At 39.5% G+C, this 27,422-nt stretch overlaps 1 protein-coding gene across 2 annotated transcripts; it reads right to left on the reverse strand.

Moving 5' to 3' along the window:
• Positions 1–27,176, reverse strand: LOC134101749 (coagulation factor XIII B chain-like). Of its 2 annotated transcripts, XM_062555524.1 has the most exons (18): positions 27,085–27,176; positions 25,401–25,577; positions 25,028–25,204; positions 24,743–24,848; positions 24,121–24,197; positions 23,641–23,823; positions 22,319–22,489; positions 21,803–21,994; positions 21,473–21,667; positions 20,936–21,106; positions 17,648–17,821; positions 17,353–17,535; positions 13,766–13,933; positions 13,452–13,643; positions 12,547–12,714; positions 12,235–12,429; positions 3,343–3,540; positions 1–1,485 (listed from the first exon to the last, which is right to left on the reverse strand). In XM_062555524.1, exons 2-18 carry the CDS (start codon positions 25,465–25,467, stop codon positions 1,295–1,297), a joined length of 2,808 nt encoding a protein of 935 aa, XP_062411508.1. In that variant the 5' UTR covers positions 25,468–25,577; positions 27,085–27,176; the 3' UTR covers positions 1–1,294. The 2 variants fall into 2 exon arrangements, with proteins under 2 accessions (XP_062411508.1, XP_062411509.1); XM_062555525.1 differs by lacking the exons at positions 13,452–13,643; positions 13,766–13,933; positions 27,085–27,176 and having other exon boundaries at positions 25,401–25,621.
• Positions 27,177–27,422: the final 246 nt, after the last annotated feature.

Below are 27,422 nucleotides of genomic sequence, written 5' to 3' on the forward strand. Positions count from 1 at the left end.
TTTACCGTTTATTGATATTTTATTTATTGATATTTGAACGCAGTGATTAATTATGCAGGTGATTTGTGGATTCGTGTGTGTGTGTGTGTGTGTGTGTGTGTGTGTGTGTGTGTGTGCGCGCATGCGCGCACCTGTATCTGTATGTGTGTGTGTGATCTTCAGGGATTTCTTTTATTACTACAGTAAGACGGATTTAGTACAACAAATGAAGATGCCATCAATTCACCCTCTCAGGACCATACAATAAGAGAATGTTGCATCCTGCCACACAGTGATAACAATTAGGAGTCCTACATAAGCATACACAAAAAACAAATTACAGTAAGAGTCAAACATTTCTTTTGTTTTTCCTGTAGGTAAAATCCAAATAGAAAGACATTTTACTGAACTAAACACATATCTGAGGAGAAGTGTAACCAACATCTCAAAGAAGTCCCTAAAACAATTACAGTTGCAGTTACAGTTATGGTGCTTAGCTGACACTTTTGTCCAATTAGGAATAGGATGTGGTTACATCAATGCAATCTTTAACTGATACGAGATGTATCAGTTACTGTAATTAGGAATAGGATGTGGTTACATCAATGCAATCTTTAACTGATACGAGATGTATCAGTTACTGTAATTAGGAATAGGATGTGGTTACATCAATGCAATCTTTAACTGATACGAGATGTATCAGTTACTGTAATTAGGAATAGGATGTGGTTACATCAATGCAATCTTTAACTGATACGAGATGTATCAGTTACTGTAATTAGGAATAGGATGTGGTTACATCAATGCAATCTTTAACTGATACGAGATGTATCAGTTACTGTAATTAGGAATAGGATGTGGTTACATCAATGCAATCTTTAACTGATACGAGATGTATCAGTTACTGTAATTAGGAATAGGATGTGGTTACATCAATGCAATCTTTAACTGATACGAGATGTATCAGTTAATTAGGAATAGGGTGTGGTTACATCAATGCAATCTTTAACTGATACGAGATGTATCAGTTACTGTAATTAGGAATAGGATGTGGTTACATCAATGCAATCTTTAACTGATACGAGATGTATCAGTTAATTAGGAATAGGATGTGGTTACATCAATGCAATCTTTAACTGATACGAGATGTATCAGTTACTGTAATTAGGAATAGGATGTGGTTACATCAATGCAATCTTTAACTGATACGAGATGTATCAGTTAATTAGGAATAGGATGTGGTTACATCAATGCAATCTTTAACTGATACAAGATGTGTTTGCAGTCAGTAGTCAAAAAGCAATGGAATAGTGTATTAGTGACATTCAGGAAGTTTGATATTGCCGTCATAACACATCTGTCTCATGTCCTTTTCATTTTTTGGTATCCCCGATTGGCACACAAATGTGACATGGTCCTTATGTCCAACATACCTTAGACCTTCTATGATTATTTTAAAATTGATGTTTTTGTTAACCATGTCCTCTGGTCTCACTATGCAGGGTTCTGAAATAAATCACACAAGACATACACGAATGAACAAATCTGGTTTTAAGTAGCCTACATAAGTAATTTTTCACTTCAACCTGTCATCCTGTTACACACTCAATATTGAGAAGCCCCTTAATGCAGGGAAAGAAAATGTGCACTCCCAGAGGAAAGGAACATTCCAAACTAGATCTCCTCTTTGTCTTGTTTCTCCTTGACAGAATACTGTAGAGTTTCTAAAGGGGGTTTCAGGAAAATACCTCAGACGACCTGATTTATTTCTGATGAGACATAAACAAACTTAAGAGATATGGCACAAGTGTGAGTGGGGTTGGGCACGGCTTTGTTTTGGCCGTTGGTAATCACAGCCTAGGGTAGCCTATACCCTTTGCTAATGCCATAATCACATATAAGTGCCATATTGTTTTATACATCAGTTGTACCACCAACTAATCAACCTTAATGAATTAAATTGTGTTTTCGATCATCTATTTTTCTTCACTCAGTTGTCAAGTGATATTTTGCATGGCTTAGTAACAGGAGATGCCAAGCTCAGTGAGAGAGGCTACTATATGTACACAATCATTTGTACAATTGCTTGCCTAGCCTACATTGCATGTAATATTGCACACTCACTCTGCTCCATTTATTCCATTTTCTCACTCAATAATGTCAAATATCACGTTCTGTAATTGCTACTGAATGAGTGAAAGGTTCACCTTGAATAATTCAAAGCAAAGTGCGAAGTGATTACTGGCAGTGAAAAGTCTAATAGAAGATGTCCTGGGATATCCTCACTTGTGGACACTTGTCTAATCACATTATTAAGAAAATAGTGTGGCCGGATGTGACTGTTGTAGACTGAGGAGCTAAGCAGCTGTGGTTCTATCTATTATGACGATTCTAAATACTGTATTGTGTTCTGTTCAGGGTTCCCACTCTACTGTAAGTCAGACTTAAAATTCCCTGACTTTCCCTGACCATAAAACAGAATTTCCATGACCTCGAAACCAGTATTTCCCCGGCATGTTTGCCTGAAGTGATGCCACCAAGATATTGCATTCTAGAATGATGCACATTTTTAGAGCGGGAAATGTTTCAGGCAAAACAAAAACATTAAAAGGTGCATCCACACATGAAACGAGAATACACAGCAGGTTTTGGCTATTACATAATTTACTGTTAATAAAATTCCCTGATATTCCCTGTGAGCATGCAAATTGACCAGATTCCCTGACTTTCCCTGACTTCTTCCATGATATTCCAGGAATTCCCTAACCCGTGGGAACCCTGTCTGTTAAGCCCAATTCACACCAAAGATTCCCGGTGCGACAAGACCGAGTTGCAGCAGTGTCAATTAGAAGCTGCACGTAGTTGCAAGCCATTGCAAGCCATCGCAGAGCATTACATGTAAACATGTTGAGTCGCAGTTGCAAGGTTTTACTGTAGAATGTCACGTCGCGGCTCGTCTCGTCGGGAATCTTTGGTCTGAACCCGAGCTAATTGTTGTGTTCTATCAAAGATAATTTGTTTCAGTAGGACAAAAAAAGACAGCAATATTTTCTTTTGAATGTTGATGTGAGGTTTAGATTATGTTCTCATACTTCTTCCTGCCCTTTTTTGGTATTATATTAATTAAAATGCAAAATCACTCATGCAACTTGTGAAGCTTGGATGCTGATGCTCTCCACTAAATAAGACAGAATGTTGAGCACATTGTCATTTGTGAGATGATTAATAATGATCAGATGATCCAAAGGCACTAGCAGCCACTAACTTTTAGCAACAGTTTATAAGGCTCAATTTACCATTTATCACTTCTATGGCAACAACTTCAATCCAGACAAAGGCATTGAGACAAATCAGTGTACTTACTCCAACATCTCATTGGATGGCGCCAATTTCCATTTTCGCATACATTTTTCAATTCTTTTTTTAAATCCTTACTGTCTGCAAAATTATAGAAGGGTGGACACTGGAAAGTCACCCATGTTCCATGAAAAATGACCTGGTGGTCTTGGTGGTCAGTTGTTGCTATGAAACTCTCCGCTGGAGGTAGATCACATCGAGACGCTATTAAAAAAAAAACAAACAAAGGAACAAAGGGTCAAAGGGTTATTTTCAGAACTAGATGCACCACATAGCGGTACACAATATGACCGCCGCTCAGTTCTGCACAAAAAAAATGACGCTTGTCACCTTTCCTGCATCTCCTTTTTCTGACATTGATATGCATATATCTCCTACTCTTGCAGCTCATGTGTATAAATGAGTGTGTGCATGTGTGAGTTTACTTTTGTTTATAAAAAATGTTTGCGTGTGTGTATGTGTGCATGTGTGCTTACCTGTGCATGTGAATCTGTTGATGTGTGTGTGCATACGTGTGTGTGTGAGAGAGAAGCCACTTTCCCACATGAGCTAGACATCCGGATGTCAAACGGAGGTCAAACAAGTGGCTGTATGTGGGAACGCCAAACTTGAGTATTTTCTCACCTGGAACTCGCCCTACTAGCCCCCTAGTACTACTTCTAGATGTCTAACGCAGTGGTTCTCAAACTTTTTCTTTCATTCCCCACTTTGATCAAGGGGGCTTTCTCGAGCCCCACCTGTCCATCATCGCTCAAAGAAAGCAATAGGTCAAGCTCAAAATTGTCAAATTTATTGACATAACGTCACTTGCTAAATATACTTCATAACAAATAACAGTTAGGCTACCACGGCGGCATACACAAATCGCTACTAGAATCGGTGTATATTGTGTGGCGCAGTAATATCCTCACTCTTGCACTTTCAGTTTCAGAGGATATTACTCCGCAGAGTCTAAGTGCTCCCAATATTATTCCGCCACACAATATAGTTATCCCTTTTTCCTGCTTAGAAATGCACCACGTTTTATTTTGTCTCACCATACTTGGTCGTATGACTACTCGTGTAACTGTATTTTAATAGGGAAAACATGGCGGTGTTCGGCCACTTCTAAGTTCATCTCTGTTTGGATCCTAATGAATGCATTGGGCTAGTTAAGTGCTATCAAAGTTGCGCTGCGCACCAGAGCCAGTGAGTGCACGCATTGAAACGAGAGAGGTATGTAATAGTTCACATATTCATATATTCACATAGCAGATATTCAAGTCCATGAGAGTGAATGATCTCACCTAAAGAAGTGGTGTGAATAGAGAGAGGGAGGGGCCCTAATACTGATCCTTGAGGGACTCTTGTAGTGAGGTCATGAGACTTTGATATCTGTCCCTGCCAAGACACGTTAAAAGAACACCCTTTAAGGTAAGATTTAAAACCAATCAAGAGCTTTCACAGAAATTCCCAGTCCATAGTGTAGAAAGGATAATATATAGATATTGACTATGACCAATGGAGGCTTCATTTCCGTATGACTCGGGCTACGTTTGAGTTCATTTGTTTCGTTACCATGGCAATTTGTACTTTCAAGGGCACATTTCTATTACGTCATCGGTATGCCCCCCTCACTCTGATCTGTGCCAGCCCGTTCCCACCTACTGTAAGCGCACCCGTTAGACCAGCGTTTCTCAAACTGTGGGGCGCAGAGACATGCCAGGTGGGGTGCGAACTGACGTGAAAAAACTGAGATTTCTTTTTAATCTGTAGCCTGTGCCTTCCTTTATTGATAATTATGAGCATGCACCTCCATCTCATGAAACAAACACAAACAAGGTAATCTAGTCTCTTGTATCATTGACCAGATGAAAATGTTAGTGTGTCCTGGAACCATAGTCCGAAAAAAATGATTGACGTCGGAATTTTAATTGCAGCAGAAACAAACCAAAAAAAAACGTTCATGTTCGAGACGAACGCAGTGAAATTGAAGGATATCCCAGCAATTTCTGGTTAGGAGAACGTTTTTTTCTTGGGTAGGGGAACGTTGCCTGAAAGTTGCGAATGTTGCCCCATTGTCCCCCAGGAAAGTTTTCCTAACGGAAATACTATGTTTTTTTCTGGTTATTTATTTTGGTTAGCAGAACGTTCTCCCAACCTTTAGGGAACGTTACAATATACAACAGCCATCTAGTTGTTTGAATGATAAGCTCCATTTATTTACACTTGCCGTCTGAGATGACATGTGGGCACTGAGGGAGAGAACGAATGTCTATGATGATTAAGGCAATGATCATTCACAACACATATGTTTTCTCACTTAGGCTACTGTTAGCTGCTTGCTGAACTGCGACGAGTGCGGCCGGATACTTCTTGATTGTGTCAGCTAAGCTTTAATAGCGGGTTAGGTCTATACTTTCGGGTCTACGGTGTCTTTTCCCCCATAATAAACGATTAAGTCAGATCCGGCAATTTTATTGTTCAAAACATCAGCAGAGCAGGCTAACCTAAGCTGAAATGTCCCAACCACATTGTTACAAAATTCAAAACTGGCTGCTTTTATTCCATTAAAAGTCCTCGGTTCAGAACTATGATGGATTTTGGTTTAATTTGTTTTAAACTGGGACTGGGAATTGTGGGATAGGCTAAGTGAAAACAGTAAACAACAAAACAGTAAACTCGTAGGCTATAACTTGGACAGCCAGAGCCACTTGCACTGCGACAGACAATTGTTTTTGTAAGCAAACTGGCTGGTGGAGATTTACGATGGCGTATTGCTGTCACACTAGAAATAAAAAAAGGCTCAGGGGCAGATGTACTAACGCTTTTGCGCCCACTTCAGGCGTATTTGTTTCGCAACGTGCGCATAGAAAGATGGCGAGGTATGTATCATGCCGCAATGAGGTGAAGGCGCAGACTGCCTGTCGCGGGAGCTGAAAATGGCAAATTGCGCTTTTCCGTCTCATGCATATGGATTTATGGGAGTGTCAGCTGATAGTAGGAGGTTCGTGTAAAAAGATGGGAGGAGAAGCTTTAAATGCACCTAATTATGTATTCCCCTGTATGTACTAAAACTGCCCATGAAAGCGCACGTCTATTTTGCGCCTAAATATTTCCGCCTTGTAAAAGCAGGTGTTAAATGCGATTTGCTGTTAAATGCATCTATAAGAGAATCATTCAAATACAACAAAATCGCTAAGTAGACCACCAGTTTTGCGTCTTTGTACTACATCAAAAGCAACCTTAACTTTCTGTGGCTTTTCGAATGTTTACTTTCACTTTCACGCCATCCGCTTAAACTTTCCTAGGCCTACTTGATAGATTTGATAAATCTTCCATAGCCTACGTGCACAAGTAAGCCTAGTTTGAACTACTACTCTAAATTATCTTCCTGCTTGTTGACATTATGCATTATATTATTTCATGATCGCTAAACGTCGGATTCCTTTTAATGTAGTCATCAGTTAACTTCATTCAACTGCGCTTCTGATTGACGTGTCGTTCAGTTGTTGTCCTTCGCAAACTGCTTAGGGGGCGGAGAACGGCGCAGATTACCCAACGAATTTCAGGATTGGTAAATAGGACGTAAACTGAAGTATGATAGCGTGTGCTTTCTGCGTGTTGGCCTTGGCGCAAAAAACGTTACGATCGCTATTCTTAGTACATCAGGGCCTCAGTATTAAGTAATTACGTGAAAGTTTCAAGTAATTACGTGAAAGTTTCATGTTATAACAAGATCTTTTTCATGTTTTAACAAGATAAGTTTCATGTTATTACATGAAAATATCATGTTATTTCAAGATGATATTTTCACGTTTTTACAAGATATTTATCACGTTATTACTTGAAATTATCACATTATTTCATGATAATGAAACTAAACAGAAGGAGGGGCAAGAAAGGTTGGTTACTATGGCTCACGAGTCAATCAAATTCTATTAAAGGAACACTTCACTGTTTTTTCATATTACGTTATTCGCTTAATTAAGATGAGTTGATACTTGAATATATGCTATGTGGACGACACTCAACTTTAGCTATCCTTCCCACCAGAGGACTCTAGTGTTTCCCATCGGACCTCTGCATGCCTAAAGGATATTTCAATCTGGATGAATGATCAGCACCTTCAGCTTAGCAAGGAAGTGAAACCACCCTCCAGAGTGGAAATCTTAAAAACGCCCCACTCTCGCATCACCGTGTAAAGAATGAAAAACACGAAACTGCATTTCTCGTCACATAGAAATGACGTGACAAGCATGAGACAACAGTGGAAAACATCAACATGTCAATCCCTGCGGAGCTTCAAGTTGCCCTTGGCACTGTAATTCACATTCAAAAGTCCTTTCATGAATTAGCTGTTTTGTTTAGACCTACTGTATTTTGCGGGCTAGGAGTGAACAGGTAGAAGAGAAGAAAGATTATATGCAGGCACTTGGTCTTGATAGTGTTGCCATCTGGCCATCTGGCGTGTATACTGCATCGATAAATACGAAATGTCACCCACTTTTGTGTTTCCGTTTGTACGCAGATTTCACCCAAAAACACTCGCCTAAATGCGGAATTAAAAGTGAAAACGAAACGCCACTCTTGCTTTTTTTGGTTCAGATCGTTTCCGTGTAAAGGTAGCCTTAATTTCTCTGAGCATGTAGGCTACTCACTTGTCAAATTATGTCGGTATACCCTTTACAACATTAGGAAGATCAAACCTTATCTGACACAGGATTCCACAGCTTCCTGTACAGGCCATGGTTATCTCCAAGCTGGACTAATTCCCTGTGTATTAAGACCATTACAATTGATTCAGAACGCTGTGGCACAACTAGTCTTCAATCAGATGAAACATTGTTAAAGAAAGCTTTAATTAACTAGAAAAGCACTCAGAGAGTGCAGACCTCCGCATGCATTGTCGTTTTTGGTTGTCAAACATTTGAACCTAAACTATTCAGGACCCGCACGGACCCTTGTGGATATGAGGAGGCATCTAAACACCTGCACATACAGTACGTCAGGGATGTAAAAGCCAATTAGGGCAAAGACCTGACGTCATGAAGGCAGGGTCTAGGCTCCGCAGCGCTCCGCAGTACCTCTCAAGCTGCTGCTCCGCTGCGAAGCAGCTGCCTGGCCACGCCTTGCTCCCGCGATAAGTTGAGGCCATGTGATACCGACTGCCGAGTCGAAAACACACCCATCTAGACCATCGTGGACAGATTTTTAACCACGTGCATCTTGTGCTGGGCAGTTTTTGTGCTGCGCAGCCATCTTGAACACGCCTATTACATCGCAAACAGACAAACAAACAAACAAACCCAGATGAAAACATAACCCCCACGCTGCCCCCCATGTGGAGCCCAAATTAACATGACTATTTACCTCCGCCAAGGAGGTTATATTTTCATCGGGGTTTGTTTGTTTGTCTGTCTGTCTGTTTGCTATGTAATGACGATCTGAATATGGTTTATTAAACTGAACAAAGCACCATGCCAATCTCTCAGTATGGTAAAGGGTGTGTGTGGGGCTATTTTAGTTCCAAAGGTCAAGGGAACTTTATCAGGATGCATATTATCCTGGATCCATGAAATAAGTGGCCTTTAAAAATAAAAACCTGCCTGCCCCTATGTTAATCCTATACGTTAAATTCCCATAGGGCTACATAGGGGTGCCAATACTTATGACCCCAGTATTTTAGGAAGAACATTTATTAGAGTGCATGAAAATGCACTCTACTGTTATCCGGTTTCTTCTTATTATTATTATAGGCGATTATTCTTCTTCTAACGTTTTTGTGCGTGCAATTCAGCTTCAACCGTTTAACGTAGAAACTTCATTCAAACTGCGCTGCGTAGGTCTTACTTAGGTGACTTCAGCTATGTATTTTTCAACTTTGTAACTTTTATACTTTTTGAACTATTAAATAAAAACTATTAAAATTTCCCCATAGACTTAACATTACATTATGACATCATAATAGGGCAATTAGAATCTTATGCCAGGTGGCCAGTCCAGCTGCAGCAGCTCTCTCTCTCTCAGGCTTAAAGCATACAATCTCTCTGTGAAGACTACATATCCTGTTAACCGTTTACTCTTTCCACAACTGTTTCAAAATAAAAGTCCTCACTGCAATAATACACTATTGAATCATTTAACCATTGAAACCACTCAACTATTTAACTGTTCAACCATTCCAACTGTCAGTAATCATCAACTATGCCTCCAGTCAACTATATGAAACCTCCACGTACCTAGCAACCAACATAGCAACCATTAAAATTAAGCTTTTGTGACAGTTTCCATAGCAACCAACATGATTATACTACAGTAACTTCTTTATTTCTGATAGTGGCCATCATGGATACCCCAGCAACAAATGTTTCAAAATAAAAGTCCTCACTAGCAAGTTAGCTAGTTAGCATGGCTAGCATAGTTAGCATTGTTAGCATTTTTAGCATAACTGCTAGAAATCACTAGCTAAGTTAGCTAATCAACCTGGTTAGCATTGTTAGCATAGTTAGCATTGTTAGCATGTTTAGCATAACTGCTAGAAATCATCAACTAAGTTAGCTAATCAACCTCGTTAGCATAGTTAACATGGTTAGCATTGTTAGCATTTTTACGTAACTGCTAAAAATCATTAGCCAGGTTAGCTAATCTGGTAATCAGGTTAGCTAATTCAATTTCAAACTGTCTATCTTCGCACAATCAACTTTCAAAAACTATGAAACCACCATGTCTACCCTAGCAACACCTTAGTAACCATATCTACATGATTTATCTGTACATTTTTGCATTTTCATGCACTCGTAATTTCCTTGGAATTACATTCTCTAGTTTATTTATGATACATTATTCATTCACAAAGAAAATTGATGTCCTTAAAGATTGGATATTTCTTCATTACTTAAGGCAATACGATTTCCAAAAGATGATTTAATATTCCTCTTTTTAGTCAACTTTAGCATGGGTGCCAACACTTTCAGTCATGACTGTATAAATAGATACATACTGTATACATAATGGTGATGGTGCATTTTGACATTGTAAATGTTCACATGTACAGTAAGCAAACTGCTACAAAAAGCAGAGAAGATGGCTGGGCTACTTCAAAGAGACTAAACTCAGAGATTACCGGAGCACTCAGACTACTTACAGTATGAATTTATTTTAGGAAGACGCAGTGTGTCAAAACGTTAGTCGATTGTGCACCACAATAAAATAAATTCTGTAATCTGAGTACTCCGGTCATCTCTGGGTTTTATTTACACACGTAGCCAGGTATTTTTAAAACCGAATATTTCCCCCCTCCATTTATAAAATAAATGTTATCCACATTACCTCGTTATCGAAAAAAAAAAAAAAAAACCCTTCCACACATAACCGAACATCTGCGTTTTCAAGGCACTCAGATCCATGCTTCTGCAGTGAACAAAGGTTGCACGTTTGACGTCAGAGCAGATTTGTTGTTGCTTTGGAGCATATTCTGACGTTCGAAAACGCGAATCTCTGGTTATCTCTGTCTACACGCAAATGCATAAACAGAGTTTTCACAAATCTTCAGTTTTGAAGAGTTTTTTTAAATATGCGTTTTCATGTGGATGACAGGTCCAAACATAGAAAAATATCTTTGTTTTAGCAGATACCCGGCTACGTGTGTGCGGGGCCTTAAGCCTACTTTACATTGACAGACTTTGCAAAGACTTTGCAAAGACTACAGTCTCAGACCCTCTCACATCTAAAGACAATTCATCGAGTTTCTAGTCAGTCTAGTCACAGGCCAGTCACAGATTAGGATTTTGCAAAGACTGTGGGTCACTATTTACAAGACTGCTACTAGATTCCTTCAAATCATTTCCACCGTGCACTAGCCTAGGCTACATATCAACAGGAACTCATATAGCCTACGATAGCCTAAGCCTACTCATATCAAGGTCATTTTTTCGCGTTTCTGCAGCATTGTTTCATGTGTGACATCCCTAACAGATATAGAGCTGTTTTGTCACATAGAATAATTAGACTAATAATTTCTAAGAAATGATATAACAAATAATCATATAGGCTACTACAGCTGTTGCCTATTTTGGCCCTTCCTGTTTGGTGTTGGAGCGAGGTCACTGTTGGTGTCTAATGTTCTATTTTTTGTCCACATTGTGCCTCCTCTGTCCCTTGGTGCATGTGTATGATGTGTGGGGTGGGAGTGACAGCAGCACTTAAATAAAGGATGCATCCGTAAATTGCCTGTCCGAGCACTCGCTGAAACGTTTTAACCCTGTTTCACAAGTTCTGTGTGATGTCCATCCATAATGTAAACTACACTGACCCCAAATAACCGTTCGTAAGTTCACAGGGAGTTAGAAGGTTCATCTTTTAAAAATTTCAGAGCATTTTTCTGTTATCAGAATTTACGCACCCAAAGTCATTTAGGCTACCTCTCGCGGCCCACCTACATTGGCGGCCCACACTTTGGAAAACACTGGAATAGGCTATAAAATAAAGAATTCTATATTCACTGATATAGGCTTGTAAATCTGTGGGAAGCATCTGTACCACCATGGCGACATTTTGTTTGGCATATGCACTACAGCGTTTTCACCTCTTTATGTGGACGCAAGATTTTCTTCTCCAGTGCCGTTAAAGGTGTGAAAACGTTAAGAAAAAAATATGTTTTCGTTTAGATATGGCTTTAGAGCAAACACCAATGTTCTTTCATTGGCACATCCGTAGTGTTTGATGGAAGTGGGGGGCATGCCGAAAAATGCATCACACTGACTGCTTGTACGATATGAATAAAACTTGCGTCTCACTTTGCACCATGGTGCACCAGGTGCATGAAGGCCCTTAGATTGAGATGTTATTTAGGGAATTATGAAGGAAAGACATTAGAATTGTGTTTGTAACACAAAAACAACAAGCTGAGGTACTTACATTTGATGCATGATGGTGGATAAGTCCAGCTTCCCTGGTTGCATGTAATTGTGTGATGGCCACGCATTTGATGATTATCATCATTACATGCATATTCCACTGTCACAAAAGTATTTGGATATTTTGGGTGTGGTTCTTGGTTGACAATTTTTCCATTTTCAATTGCAGGTGGAGTTGTACACAACTCATAATCTCCTGTTTGAGAACAGAAAACAGTTTGCGATATTGAGGTCCAACTGGCCATTGAAATGTAAACCATCATGAAGCCAGTTTTGAAAAAAAACCCACAAGTTTCTGAAAAATAAAGCTTACGTTTACAGTTTGGGTCTCCCCATGCTGTGTTCTGACACTTAATTTGTTGCAAGTCTGATCTGTAACCAGGTTTACACTCAAATTCCAGAAAGTCCTCATCCCTATAAAATGTCTTGTTATTGGCCATGTAACGCACATTGTCAGCATCAGTTGGGGCAGCACATGCAGCTAGAATAAAAACAAAAAAGATAAGACAAATGTTATTATTTATTATTTATTTATTTTACCCCATGATCTATACATTCCTTCTTGACCATGGACCTTGCATCTTTTTTGTGACATTGTAAAGGGGAGCAAAACAGGTCCCAAACGCGCCACTAAGGTTAGCTTTACACGACAACGATCTGAACACAATCCGCAAAAGTGGCGTTGCGTTCCCACTTTTTATTTCGCGTTTAGACGAGCGTCTTTGGGTGGAAATCTGCATGCACACGGTGACGCAAAAGTGTGTGAAATTTGATGTAGTATGCATGCCAGGTGGCTAGATGATAGGCTACTGTGGAGCACTGCCATACAACAACACCAAGAGCGCGCGCATGCGTTGAAACTTCCTTCTACTTTTCTCCGTAGTAGCGCGAAATAGCCATAAGACTTACAAGAAAATAGTCAAAAAAACCAAAACATGGCGAAGAAGCGAGGCAAGACAGACAACTTTGTCTGGACAGACGAGGAGGTCGATCTATTGTTGCAAACGACGTTGGATCACTTAAGCAATAAGCCCCGAGAGGCTGTGGGTTATACTGTATAATGGAACAGCTAAGGGGCGTTGTTAGGCCCACCACTCTGACCATAATCTCATGCTGCTGCTCCCAAAATACAGACAAAGGCTGAAAACGAACAAAACGCCAACACAAACCATCAAGGTCTGGAACAGTGAGTCAAAAACAACAAGGTGAGGTACTTACATGTGATGCATCGTGGTGGATAAGTCCAGCTTCCCTGGTTGCATGTAATTGTGTGATGGCCACGCATTTTATGAAACTCATTACATGCATATTCCACTTTCACAAAACTATTTGGATATTTTGGGTGTGGTTCTTGGTTGACAATTTTTCCATTTTCAATTGCAGGTGGAGTTGTACACAACTCATAATCTCCTGTTTGAGAACGGAAAACAGTTTGCGATATTGAGGGCCAACTGGCCATTAAAATGTAAATCATCATAAAGCCATTTTGAAAAAGAAAAAACCCACAAAAGTTTCTGAAAAATAAAGCTTACGTTTACAGTTTGGGTCTCCCCATCTTGTGTTCTGACACTTAATTTGTTGCAAGTCTGATCTGTAACCAGGTTTACACTCAAATTCCAGAACGTCCTCATCTTTATAAAATGTCTTGTTATTGGCAATGTAACGCACATTGTCAGCATCAGTTGGGGCAGCACATGCAGCTAGAATGATAAAAAAAGATAAGACAAATGTTGTTATTTATTTATTTATTTATTTATTTTACCCCATGATCTATACATTCCTTCTTGACCATGGACCTTGCATCTTTTTCGTTACATGTATTGTCCCATATTTGAAATAATATGCTTTAAATGCAGTTAACAATTGTTATGATGCAACATATAAACAACAATTCATTCATGTACCTTGTTTCTCAAGCCATAGTGTTCATTTGTTACAGAAAAAAAATAAAACAGCTGAATGAACATCTCTCAAGAGTGAGGATTCCATCATTTTTGAGTAAACATGCAGGAGGAATGCACACTGAAATAGAGGTGTTGGCCAAGAAGTTATCAATTTAAAAACACAGAAGTCAATCGGAGGAGGGCTCTGCATGGCTGTAAATAACAGGTGGGCTACAAAGGCTGCATTCAGACTGCAGACGAATCTGATTCAAATCTGATTCCTTCTCATATCCGATTTTGAGGGCTGACTGTTCACACTGCCATTAGCAAGTTCCCAAATCGGATATGGCTCTGTTCAGACTGGGTCACATTAGTAACTGATCTGACAGGTTGCTGTAGCAACGAAAACAAACATTTCTGCCATCAGGAGGAAATACTTGCTAATTTGGTGTGATTAAACATAGAACAATACAACTAGGTGAGTGTTCATTGAATGCATGCATACGTGTGCGCATTTGCGCGACAGAAACCGAAATTAATCAGTGGCAAGCTCCGCTTTAAACTGTTGGAAGGCTATTTAATTATTTAACGGCATTTAATAGAACAACGTGGATTCTTGCAACTTCCATAGAAACAGAGCAGAGACTGTGAATGCAACTTTTTCATAGTCATAAAATCGCTTAGAAATCATTGTTTTGCTTGACTGACCAGTTTTATCGAAAACAGTCATATTTCCTCCCGCCCCTAGTGTCCCTATCCGCTATTGCAACCTTGCAGTTTGTGGATTTCATGTGACCTGGCACTGTTAAGACTTCAAAAGTGACATCCGATACAAATCTGAATGGGCTAAAAATCGGATTTTGGCTGGCAGTCTGAACGTAGCCTAAGTCACGCTCTCCAGTTACCAGAGACCTGGGTGGGAGCGCTTTTATATGCCTTAGGTTGCCGGCAGTAGAGAAGGGAGAGCCGGGGGAGCGAACACAGCGAACTCGCACAGGAATCCCACCCAGGAACCTCACACAGGAAACTCACACAGGATAATCCAACAGGCACGTTTGTGGAAAGCAGCCGCCTACCTACCAGCTAGCCTAATGCAGCAACTAACTAACCCAGCCCAGCTTTAAGGAGACTGATGCCTGGATACTGTTTGTTTCTTTGGTCACTGTGAGTTTGATTGCCGAAGGGCCTTGTTGATTGGAGTGTCCACATTGTGAAGTGTCTGAAGTGCATACCCGAGTGCTGAGACTATTTTTTTGCAGTGTTTGCCCTGCACCTATTACAGTACCAGCTAAAGTCACCTGTAACCTGGGTGGAGCATCAGTAACATGTATTTACCCCGCCCCCCCGCGCGATGCCCCCGCCCGAAGCCTAAAAATTACAGTTTTTCCTACATAACTACCTGAACCGTGGTACCGAGGATGACGAAATGTTTATGGTATGCTGGTCTCAAGAGCTTGGATCAGCTTAGCTTATAACCAGTAATTTGTGATTTGCACCCTGGTAAAAATTGAAAATGCAATAAGGTAATATTGAAGAGATGTTATGAACTGCACCAAATTTCATGTGTATGATTAACCTGACACCCTCTGGGAGTATGCCAAGGTTTGTGGAATTTCATCCATGGGGGGCTATAAAATAAATGGATTTATGTGTACATTCAGGACTATATGCCCATCGGCCAGTAGATGGTGGTATTAACCTCTGGAGTCTAAATCCCCCCCTGGGGATTCGAAAAACTGTTCCAAACATCTCAATCTCTGCTAGTTTTTACTTTAGAAACATATAAGTGACACCATTAGAAACCTTTAATCAACTAGTTTCCAAATAAATATGTTTTAGAAGAGAATGGTTGCTCTGGGTGCCACAAACACACACACACACACACACACACACACACACACACACACACACACATAAATACACACACGGACACATACCTACACACACACGCACCAGCACATACACACATGTACATAAAGAACACATACACCCTTACACACACACACACACCTACACACACCTCACACACACACACACACACACACACACACACACAGTGCACACACACACACACAGATGCACAGTGCACACACACACACACACACCTCACACACACACACACACACACACACACAGATGCACAGTGCACACACACACACACACACACACACAGATGCACAGTGCGCACACACACACACACACACACACACACACACACACACATCTTTGAGTACGTTTTCTGAGATGCAGCACTGTGTGAGACCACCAGAGCTGAGAAATGAGTGTGTGTATGTGATGTACTATAGTCTGTGTGCGTGTGTGTGTGTGTGTGTGTGTGTGTGTGTGTGTGTGGAGGGGGGGGGGGGGGACCGCAGTTTTCCAATGCCAGTTTCAGACACTTTGCTCCAACTTCACGTACTGCGCATGCGCATTCTAATTCATAGTCATTGGCTTAAACAATTACAGTATAAACAAACTACTATACAGTAGTTTATACAGAACATGGTGTCCATATATGTAGAGTTTTTATCATGGGTATTTTCTCCAAACCTCATTGGGGTATCAGCAGATTACTGTAATAGCAATATTTTAACTGGTTTAAATATTGCATTCCAAAGTTAAATGCTTGATGACATCATCAATGCATGGGGTCCGATGAGGAAAGCTACGTGCAAAACTCTTCAGCTACAGTATATGTATGAAAAACTATTAGCATGTCCAGGAACTGCCATGAACATGCCTGTGTGTGTGTATGTGTTAAAGTGTAGTGTAAAATGCAGTTTTTACACAAGCAAAAACAATGGCCTCCATACAGTATGTGGAGGCCATGTAACAGAAGTCTCAGTCTGGTTTGTGTAACCTGCAATTTTTCTGTTATATTTGTTCAAAGATGATGTGAATCCATACAGTATTATGATTAAAAATACATGAAATAAACATCACCGTAAATGATCATAAAAAATGACCCTTCAAGCCATTGAATGACAACATAACACATATGTTCAGAGCCTAATATGCACAAATGTCCTTGCTTACCCCTATTATTTTAAAATTATGAAATTTGTTCTTTTTAATCTAATAACTGGGCATCAGTATATCATGTATAAAAAGACATATGCCACTTTACTTTGGTTCATCTTAATACTTTAGGTCAGTTTTATATAAGAAAACCAGTAACAATTTATTTCATAATTCATGCACTAAAAGGTTAATTTTACCAAAGGTCATGTACTTACGAATGCATATTGGGCGATCTGTCCAGTTTCCTGACTTGCATGTGATTGTATCTTCACCATCAATTTTGTAAGGCTGACGACATGTATATTTCACCTTAAACTCATTTATGTACCATTCTTGATACGAAGAGTCAATGATTGCATTTTCCAAATCTGGTGGAGCTGTACACCAATTACCATTGCCTGGTTGAGGAAACAGTGGTTGATATCAGTTCCAAATGGACAGTTAACAGACATCAAAATTAAATTATAACTTTACAATTATAACTTTACTGGAAGAAAAAAAAACCCTTACGTCTGCAGTTTGGTTTCTCCCACTCTCCATCTACACACTTAATCTCTTGTACTTCTGACATGTAACCAGGGTCACATCGAAATAGACGAGAATCTCCATTTGAATAAATGTCCTTGATATATCCATGGTATTCTGCATTTTCAGCATCAGGTGGGGAAGTGCACTCATTTTGATCTGGAAAGGAGAATGAAAAACATGAATAGAAGATAATATATTTCTATTTTATTCTTGCCTGGGTGTTCCCATCCTGCCTTGCGCAGTGATTTCTTTCACGCTGCTAAGCCAATCTGGAAACTAACACCCACATTTTCGCCTGATGTTGGTGGCCAATCACAGAACAGGGGAGAAAGCAAGACCATGATGAGTTATGCACAGACGCATTTGATAGACATCTGTGGCGCCCAATGAACGGATCTGGGCATTTTTTCAACTACGAGAAAATTAACGTCTGGTTGCCAGACTACGTCTCATTTGAGAAGTGGTAGGCGCTGGCCAGGCTAATTTTATTCATCACTGGTTTCCCTTGAGGAATTCTTTATATGGGAATATTTACTCAATATTCTACTGTACATACACAACAACTCTTTCAAATGCTTCAAATGAAAGTATATCATAACGAAACAGAGTGTATTTATCAGGTGCAAGTCTACCTGTAAAAGTCCACTTGAATGAGATTTACCCTGTAAGGCCACGGAGTAAGTCAAACCTCTCCTATTTTATATAGTCCTAGTTCCCTCCCACTACTCTAAACGATGTGTTGCTGTCCTATTCTTGTTATCACCGGTTCACTTTGAAGTAAAGGTTTTGATACAGTATGCCACAAGGCTTTGTAACCTGGCTAACCTCCAGTCACTAAAGCAAACCTCATCCACAGAAACCTTCTCCATTTGGTGGAGCTGCCAATTTGCTGTGAATAAAGCTGATTTAATTGCTGCCTAACCACCTATCACTGCAGGTCTTGGCTATCACTAAGACCTGGATCAAAACCGAAAAAAAAAAAAAAAACAGTTAGCCCAGCTGCACTTTCTGTCTACAACACATTTTCCTACCTCCTGTCCATTTGGATGAAGGGAGATGGGCCCGTGCTGGGGAAATCATTTTTAGCAATTTATAATTTCTCTTATGTAATCTAAGGCTTTATGTTAGAGACCTTTTCTATGAGTGTTCTTCACTCTTCACTGTACTCACTGTGACTTATCAAAGAGTATAAAGTATGTGCCCAATGCTGTAAGGAAAGGAATAGGCTATGTTATGTAGACCACAGCTATCTGAGGCCTCTAAGAGTAGTTGGGAGTCAGACGGGAAATGGCAGTGTTGCAGGGTGACACAAACTCTTTTTTACTGGTTTTGATGTGAATGATATAGACCTGTGTATTCTCTGATTCACACTTGCACCGCTGAAGATTCTGGATGACATTTTGAGTCTGTTAAGAGGCAAGAAGGCATGTTTAGATGATGCCCCGAGACCTACAGTACTGTAGCATTGTAGCTCACTGGGAGCACTGGCCATTAGCTGCAGCTACTCCTACTAGTTTGGTAGCACTGATTTTGGTCATTTTTCCTTAACGACAGTACTTGGCGACGTGTAGCGATCAAAATCCATGTAAGATGGTTTAAAGAGTGGTTTAAAGAGTCTGAGTTTCTTTTGCCTTCATATCTCGAGTGTGTGACAGCCCGATGAGTACTGGTAACGTAATAGAACTCACTGTTGAATTTCAGCATCACTAATCAACTCTGTCGGGCCTGGTCCCTCAAAGTATTTTTTTATATGACACCTGTTGATTTCCAACAATTGGAAATACACCACTGCAATGCTTTTGAACAATGCGCCCAGCATTTGATCACAAAATCACAATATTAAGGGCGCTATCTTCGTGATCATCAGTCTACATTCACACATTTCATGGTGTGATTTTCTGATTATATACAGGGCGCAAAAGGGTTGTTCTTAAGTTTCTTAATCAGTCCTGGGTGTGTTTTAGGCATACCATCCTTTAAATCAATGAGAATAAGATCTGCTATTCCTTTAACAGCAAGCAGCGCAACTTCAAACAGTGCATCAGTATTTTATAATGAGCCGAGCATTTGAGGGAGTCTGCTTGCACACGAGACTGAATGGAACGCAGGGATTCCACTAAACTTTGCTTTACTAAAACCAGGTTGTAACTAGCAGAGAATAGCCTGCATTTGCACTTGCCTATTCTTTGAACTCATAGGCAAAGTAACTAGAACAAATCAGTTCTACACATTCAATTACTTTCACTTTGGACTGACAAGGGGTTATCATTGAAAACATAGTCTGAAAAAAGCAAAACGTACCCCTATAAGATTTGGATGACTGAATAAAGATCATAGGGATATTTATCCTGCAGAGGAGGTGTTTGAGACTGGTTGCTAAGAGCTGCTTACATCTGACAGTGCATTGGGAGCATGCCTATGTTCCCACAGTCCTATGTTCCCACAGCCCTATGTTCCCACAGCCCTATGTTCCATCATTTCCAAGGGCTTTATCATCAATTTTATCAGATTTTATCCCCATTTCTCCCAATTTGGTAGTCACTTACACCAACCCAAAACCTAACCCTAACCCTAACCCTATCTTTGAAATTAGAAAAATCTTGAGAGAACTTAGGACTGTGGGAACATACTGTAGGGCTGTGGGAATAGCCTATATGGCTGTGGGAAAATAGAGCCTAATTTTCACTATTTTCAGTAAAATAAATCTTAGAAATGTGGGAACATAGGGCCTTGGGAACATTGGGCTGACCCCGCATCTTCAGCTGTGCTTTACATGCACCTTTCCCTAACGATCAGATTTTTCACCACAGTGGCAAAATTATTAGAGGGTGTAAGATAGTGATTTTTGGATCATGCACCAGACCACACCTTATGTCGTTAATTGCCACACCCCTCTAGGCTCAAGGTTTAATAAAGGTGGAGCGCAAGGCGAAAGATTCGGCAGTTAATGAGAGTAAGATATGAATAACACTTAAGCTGCGCCGGGTGTGTACGATAGGGTCCTAAATTAGCAAATATGGACTGGACACGCCTTAAACTTTGAATCTCTGACCATACATTTCAGATCACCGAGATAGGGCCCTTGGTATGGGTAAACTACCTCCAGATGGGTTAAAGGCAGACAACACATTTCCTTTAAGGAAAAATAAATTAAGTTACTCAACTTAAATCATTTGTAGATCTATACTATTTATTGCTATACATTTTACAATCTATCATTTGATTCATTTTATTTCAATGCCATAAATATAATCTTATGAATACACTTACCAATACACTTGGGTATGGGAGACCATGAGCCTGTAGAGCATTGGATTTTCTTCCACCACCCCCCAGTATTTTGTTTGAAACCATTGTTGCATGAAAACACCACAGTGTTCTTTGTAAGATGCACTATGAACCCATTTTCTATTGTGGGTGAGGTACATGCATCTTTGTCGACTGAAATATAAGTTATATTTTGTATCACACAATGGGTTTTTGAAATGGACACACATACAGTACATTCAGAGTCTTCATTGGGCATATTTAGGTAGCACTAAATCACATAAACACAATTTATTTCAATAGGAGGGATATCTGATGCATGTGATTTCCGAAGTGGAGGCAAGGTAAATGTAAGCTTGGATCAAATTATGTATTTGTTGTATAAACATGGATTCCACTGGCCTATGTGTATGTTATGGTTATACCTGATCATGAACATAAAGAGCCACGTTTTGAATGACCTATTGACATCACTGTCATTATCAGAGATTTGAGCATTGAGTTTCTTTACAAAATACAAAGAAAGGCGATTTTACCTACCACATAGAGGTTTGGGAGTCCAGCCTTCAAGTCCACATGTAGCAACACCTGTATTCTCTGTCTGTGTTGCCTTATAACGCCAAGTACAAGTGTACCTTGCAGTTTCCTTATAGTCATATGAGTCGTATGGATACTTCCGACTGCTATCAAAATCTCGCACCACATTCCATTCCCGAGGTCTAGCGCAATATATTTCTGTAGTAAAATGAACCATTTGTGTTGGTGGTTACTTGCAAAATGTTACATTGAATGAGATATTCTAAAAATAGTTTTGCAGCAGTGAAGTTGGAATATGTTAGCAGCATGGCTATTACTGGACACATTTCTTACTTTCACAATCAGGTGTCTTCCTAATCGGCCACTTGCCATCTTCTCCACAGAGAAAAGAATCTCTCTGTTTAAACGTAGGAGTCCGATATCCATCTAGACAAACTATTTCAACATTGTCTCCAGGTCGGAAAAAACTTTGGTCTGGGATTCTCGTTGTTCCAGGGGAGGCGTTTTCTAAACTGCATCTAATCTCTATAAGCATACAATAAAAGCAACAGCAGAGAGAACAGAACAGAACAGAACAGAACAGTCACACTTTGTTTGGATGTAGACTGTCTACAGATATTCTGATTATAAAACATGTTGACACTCTGTTAACAAATGTGGTTAAGGTTCGGTTTTGGGGTTGGGTTTGATTAAGGTGATATAAAGTAATTGACAATGACTTAGAAAGCACAACAAACCATCTGTAATGTCTCCATAGGTGGAATATCCAAGTAAAATGTCAAGGATTAGAGGCCACTGTCAGATTAAGGTAAAACGATACCACTCCACACTTTTTTAAGAACTCATCACCTTTGCATTCCGGTGTTGAGGTCCAACCAAATTTGGTGCATTTTGGGTTTGGTCCATCAGAGGCTTGGTATCGTTCGTCACAAGTGTATCTCAGGATATCATCCTTCTTGAACACTGGCTGGGTGTTTGTAACTCTCCCATTTGAGATGGGAGGTTCTTCACATTCTATCTCTGAGAGTACATAAAATCTTTTGTGACACATTTGGTATGACAGTTTTGCAGTCATGCAAGTTTCCATCATATGCAGTTTGATTAGAATAAGAATTCAAATAGCACGCTATAATATATTTCTAAAAAACAATACACACTTTTTCCCACCTATTCTTATAGACCCATATGTGTGAAAGCCTACAGTATGCACACTCTGCCCTACTGTACATATGCCAGTCACACCGTGAAAGCACAGTTACGCACTTCTTAACTGTCCAATGTTATCTTATGCAAAATGATGTATTCCAATTGATTTTGAATTGGGAACTTCCTTGTCCCACCTTGTCCTGGTTTGGAAATTAGTTGCTGATGTCACAGTCCTGCCAGTCAGGCATTCTTATACAGTATGTCTATGGACATACTGGAAGTGACATTTCAACAGCTCTGTGATATCATCTCTCTGTGATTGGATAGTCAACTTAAATTCCTGATTGACCTGAGAATGACCATTTGCTATTCAACAAGGAAAACATCAAATGTGACTTAAAACATATTTGTACCTCTGTAGGAAAGATTTGCATGCATAGCTCAGATCTGTAATTGCAGAAAGATTCATAATAGTGTATGTTTGAGTTTAGGTGACAAAAAAATCAGACAACCTGATGTGGAAAGGCACTTGAAACAGCATAAAGATCTGGAGTAGGCTGAGCATGAAGTCTCAACTCAATTTAGCTACATTCTGAGTTTGGGATTTGAATTTACATTGAATTCTCCAAACCTGACCCACTGTTTTCATTGCTCAACCTGCTCGTGATGCACATCTGAATACACATGACTGTCTTTCAGTACATCATGTCAACAATCTGGGAAATGAGCTTATTGAAAGGAGAATGCATGCAACTCAAAATGTGTCTGGAGGAAGCGTATACAATAGGTCTTATGCATGAATGGGAGAATATGGCCCTTAAAGCTAAACAGCATCTATTAAGCTATTTTCTTATTACGCAATGTGATATCATTGACAATTTTCTATTACAAACAATGAGTATTTTGGTTAGATAGCAGGATCCTTATTGGGTCCAGGACAAATACTGCACTCATCCAACTTTTGCTTGCTGTCCTGTCATGAATTTCCTGACATATTTAATTTACAATGTCCAAAGTAAATGTACCTTTACATGTTGGAATATCACCACTCCATTTTCCTTCATCAGTGCAATGTATTTCTCCAAGTCCATTTAACTGCAGGTCTGGCGACTGGCACTCAAAATGAATGACATCTCCATAGCCTCCGTCTTCAACATTGCCTGATGCCTGGACATTACCAGCCACTTGAATTATTGGACATTTTACCTCTGAAAGGTAAAAAAATATATTTGCATGTTTTTACCGGCTTTTACCAATAGTGAATCCACATTAGTTTCAGTTACTCATGTTCTTCTCAATTGTAAGGCAGGCTTTGGTCTTTTAGTCAGGCAGGATTTGTGAAATTTAACACACCATAACAATGCTGTAGAAATCTGATACATTATGATAAACAGGCATTTGTTGTTGTGGATAGCAAGTGGAGACAACGGCTGTGGTCGAACAAGTGCACAGACCCTTCCAAAATGTAGGAATTGAATTTATAGTTCAGAGATACTGCACCACACCTTGACAGACAGGAATATCGTTGTCCCAACCACTGGCCACGCAGCTCCGCTGACTGTTTCTGCTCATCATGCGATAGCTATAAAGGACATTTTGGACAAGACCCCCACACATTCAAACACACAAAAATGAAAGCACTTTTGATTAAATTGTAACTAGTGATAATGTCTATTCTTGCTTTCAGAAATTATATTTTACTTGTTAAAGCATAACTCCGGTGAAAATTGACCCCAGGGTCTTTTTCTGCAGTAAAACATATCAAATAAGCCGTGGAGACAGTCGTTTTCTTTGATCAACCACGACTGAGCTTGCTCTGCTGTACGTTATAGCCCCACATTGCAAACAGTGCTATGGGCGGTGAGCTAAACCAGTAATATTGTTCAAAACAGCACCAAACTTCGGCAGTATAGCTTGCTCAGGGTAGGCCTACAGTACCTAAACATAACACATAAAAGCGAACCCAAAATGTATTGCAGACTGTAAAGAACACTTACAAACTGTCCCCCTACCAGCTTCTCCGACCCAGTATTGCAAGGATTCGTTGTACTGTGACGTGGTTAATCTATTATTCACGCTAAAATAAATAAAGAACTAATCGTGCATGATGAACCCTGCAAGCATTACCCGGTTTTGCATATGTACTGAACTACAGCTCCAAATACAAAGTCATCTCCGCCGGCCAATTCAAAATCTCCATTTGGTGTATCACCTGGGTGACCACAAGGTTTTTCTGAAAAAGAAGAGGAAAAAAAGATCATGCCTATTATAATGGCTTTGACCAAATAAGTATGGTCATACACTATAACTTGCTGCTTTGTCTATTGTCTATATTTGATATTGGCTGATTGCTTATCCAATATCAACCTCAAACTTCTACTTATGAATAAGATAAATACAGCATATACTCACTCTGACAGCGTCTTCCTGTAACAGTCCATTTACCATCTCTGCAACTGGCCCGTTGTAATCCAGTGTAACCAGGCTCACAACGTAACCGCACTGCCTTGCCATCTTCGTAGCTGGGGTCAAGACTTGATAAATCCACATTAGCTGGTCTTTCACGTTCAATTGAGCTTTTTTCACAGTCTATACAAAGTGCAAAGATTTGACCTCCACATTGTTAAAATAAGAGAGTAGTGTCTCTGCTTTTCAGCAGAGCTTTCAAAAGCATTACATTTTAGAAAAATAAAATAAGCATTATAATGTTGTGCATTATGTATTTATTCATTATTCATATTATAAGTGTATAAAACAATACCAAAACATCTGGTCAATTACTTACCTCTTTCACATTTTCCTAAAGAGCATAGGCACATGAACAGGACAAAGGGTAGAAACACAGCTTGCATTTTAGATGCCGGTCAGTCCAGTGAAATGATCTTCCTCCCTCTCTCCCAGTCAGAAAGCAAGATTTAGCAGTGGATTCTGTGTTAATAATTGACTGCTTGTCCTGATGTGTCTGTAAAGAGCAAAATTAGCTGGGATGTGTCATACAACCAATACAGCTCTGCAGTTGCCCGAAAGCAACAAATGTGGATGGGAAATGCTTTTCAACGCTTGGACTCCAGATGAAGCATAATCTTGGCAGTTCCAATTATATTGCTAAATGACACCACATAACATACCAGATTTGATCTGTGCCAGTTGTGTTGTTTCTGGTTTTGGTGTTTGCATGTCATAGTTAGTTAACATGATTTAGATCAGGACTACCACTGTATCAATATATAAAAATACACTTTAAGGTTAGGTGGTTCTTGTGGGGCTTTGTATTTTAGGGAGGTGAGTTAGACATGTTGGGATAAGGCTCTTGCCTTGAACACTGTTGATAGATTTTTTTGCAACATCTTGGGCAACATTTAAAGACAAGTGATCTTGGACATCGAATGGGAACAGTGGTGAATGAGGCAATGGCAACAGCTTTGAGGAACAAATAACTATTGTGCAAGATGTATTCAGACTTTGTGCTGCAATATTTAACTGCTTACTTTCTATCAACACTTCTTCTGAAACCTTTATAAGATTGCCACTGGATGACAATATCAATGATTTTGTGTAATATTACTAATGACATGACACAGTTGATGTTCATGTTACCATTTTTGGTAACCATATTGATTGCATGATCGTTCTCAAAATGTTTTATACCAAAACAGTCAAATGTTTAGGAGTGTTCATAATATCAAGAATGTTGAATACAAGAACCCTAACCCTAACCCTAACCTCAACCCTAACCCTAACTGTTATAATGATAATGTTACTATGATATCAATAGTAATCATGCAAACCTATTACATTGCATTTGCCATATTCATGAAAGGGATAGTTTGCCTTCCAGTGATCAGTTCAAACAAAGTATTCCTGACATTGTTTACTTTATCTTGGTCACTGTTGATCATTGACCGGCAATCAATAGCATTCATGCCTGTAATTCCAGTTAACCACATGACCCAAACTGTTTCGTAATAGTGTAGACAATTACACTACTCAAGAAAAAAAAAAAAAACACACACACACCACTGTCACCCTGCATGGAGAGGCTCACGCAACTCCCATCCTGCAAAGAAACCAGTGACTGATGTTCACAAATTAATACCGCTACACAAAATCGAGGTGCACTGAGATAGGCATTCAGATATACTGCAACATCAATGTTAAAGGAAGATACAGCATTTTTTTTTTAGATTAAAGACTTATTAAATTTGAAAGAAAAACAAGTTTGTTTAAGTTCATGTTTTGTGGTTAAATAACTGAGACAACCCTTCCTTTTTTTCCACAGTATATGCTTATTCAGTGGAATGACCATTTGAACACAATTGGTTGTCTTTCATTCAAAAGACTGTTTTATGTAATTGTAACATAATATGGTTTCATACATTGAACTGTCCTGGCTTTTCTTTTTTTACAGTGTACACATTCTGTCAAGCACAATCACTCCCGCTGTATGACAAACAGAATCCTGTACTCACCGATTCATCCAATGGACCACTTACAGTAGCAAAGTCATTCATACAGCTCAATTTCAAACCTGTAACTCTGGTCTTATCTGTTGAGATCCGCTGTGTGGGCTCTAAGTAGTCTGAGCAGCCTCTTCCTGTTTGCTTTCCCCCCCTCTTTTAGCACATCTAGGTTCTTGTGTTTAGTTTGAAACATACAAAATAGCCTAACATCAGGATAACAGTTTAGAGTGAAAATGCCTTGTGTTGTAGAGATATCCACTGAAGTGAGCATGCAGACCCACTGTAGTGTTGGTATGGCTCTCTTGTACCATGTCACTGATGTATTATATACTGTAACAGTGCAAGTC

Source organism: Sardina pilchardus, chromosome 15 (assembly GCF_963854185.1).
Source record: "Sardina pilchardus chromosome 15, fSarPil1.1, whole genome shotgun sequence".
Classification (NCBI taxonomy): domain Eukaryota; kingdom Metazoa; phylum Chordata; class Actinopteri; order Clupeiformes; family Clupeidae; genus Sardina; species Sardina pilchardus.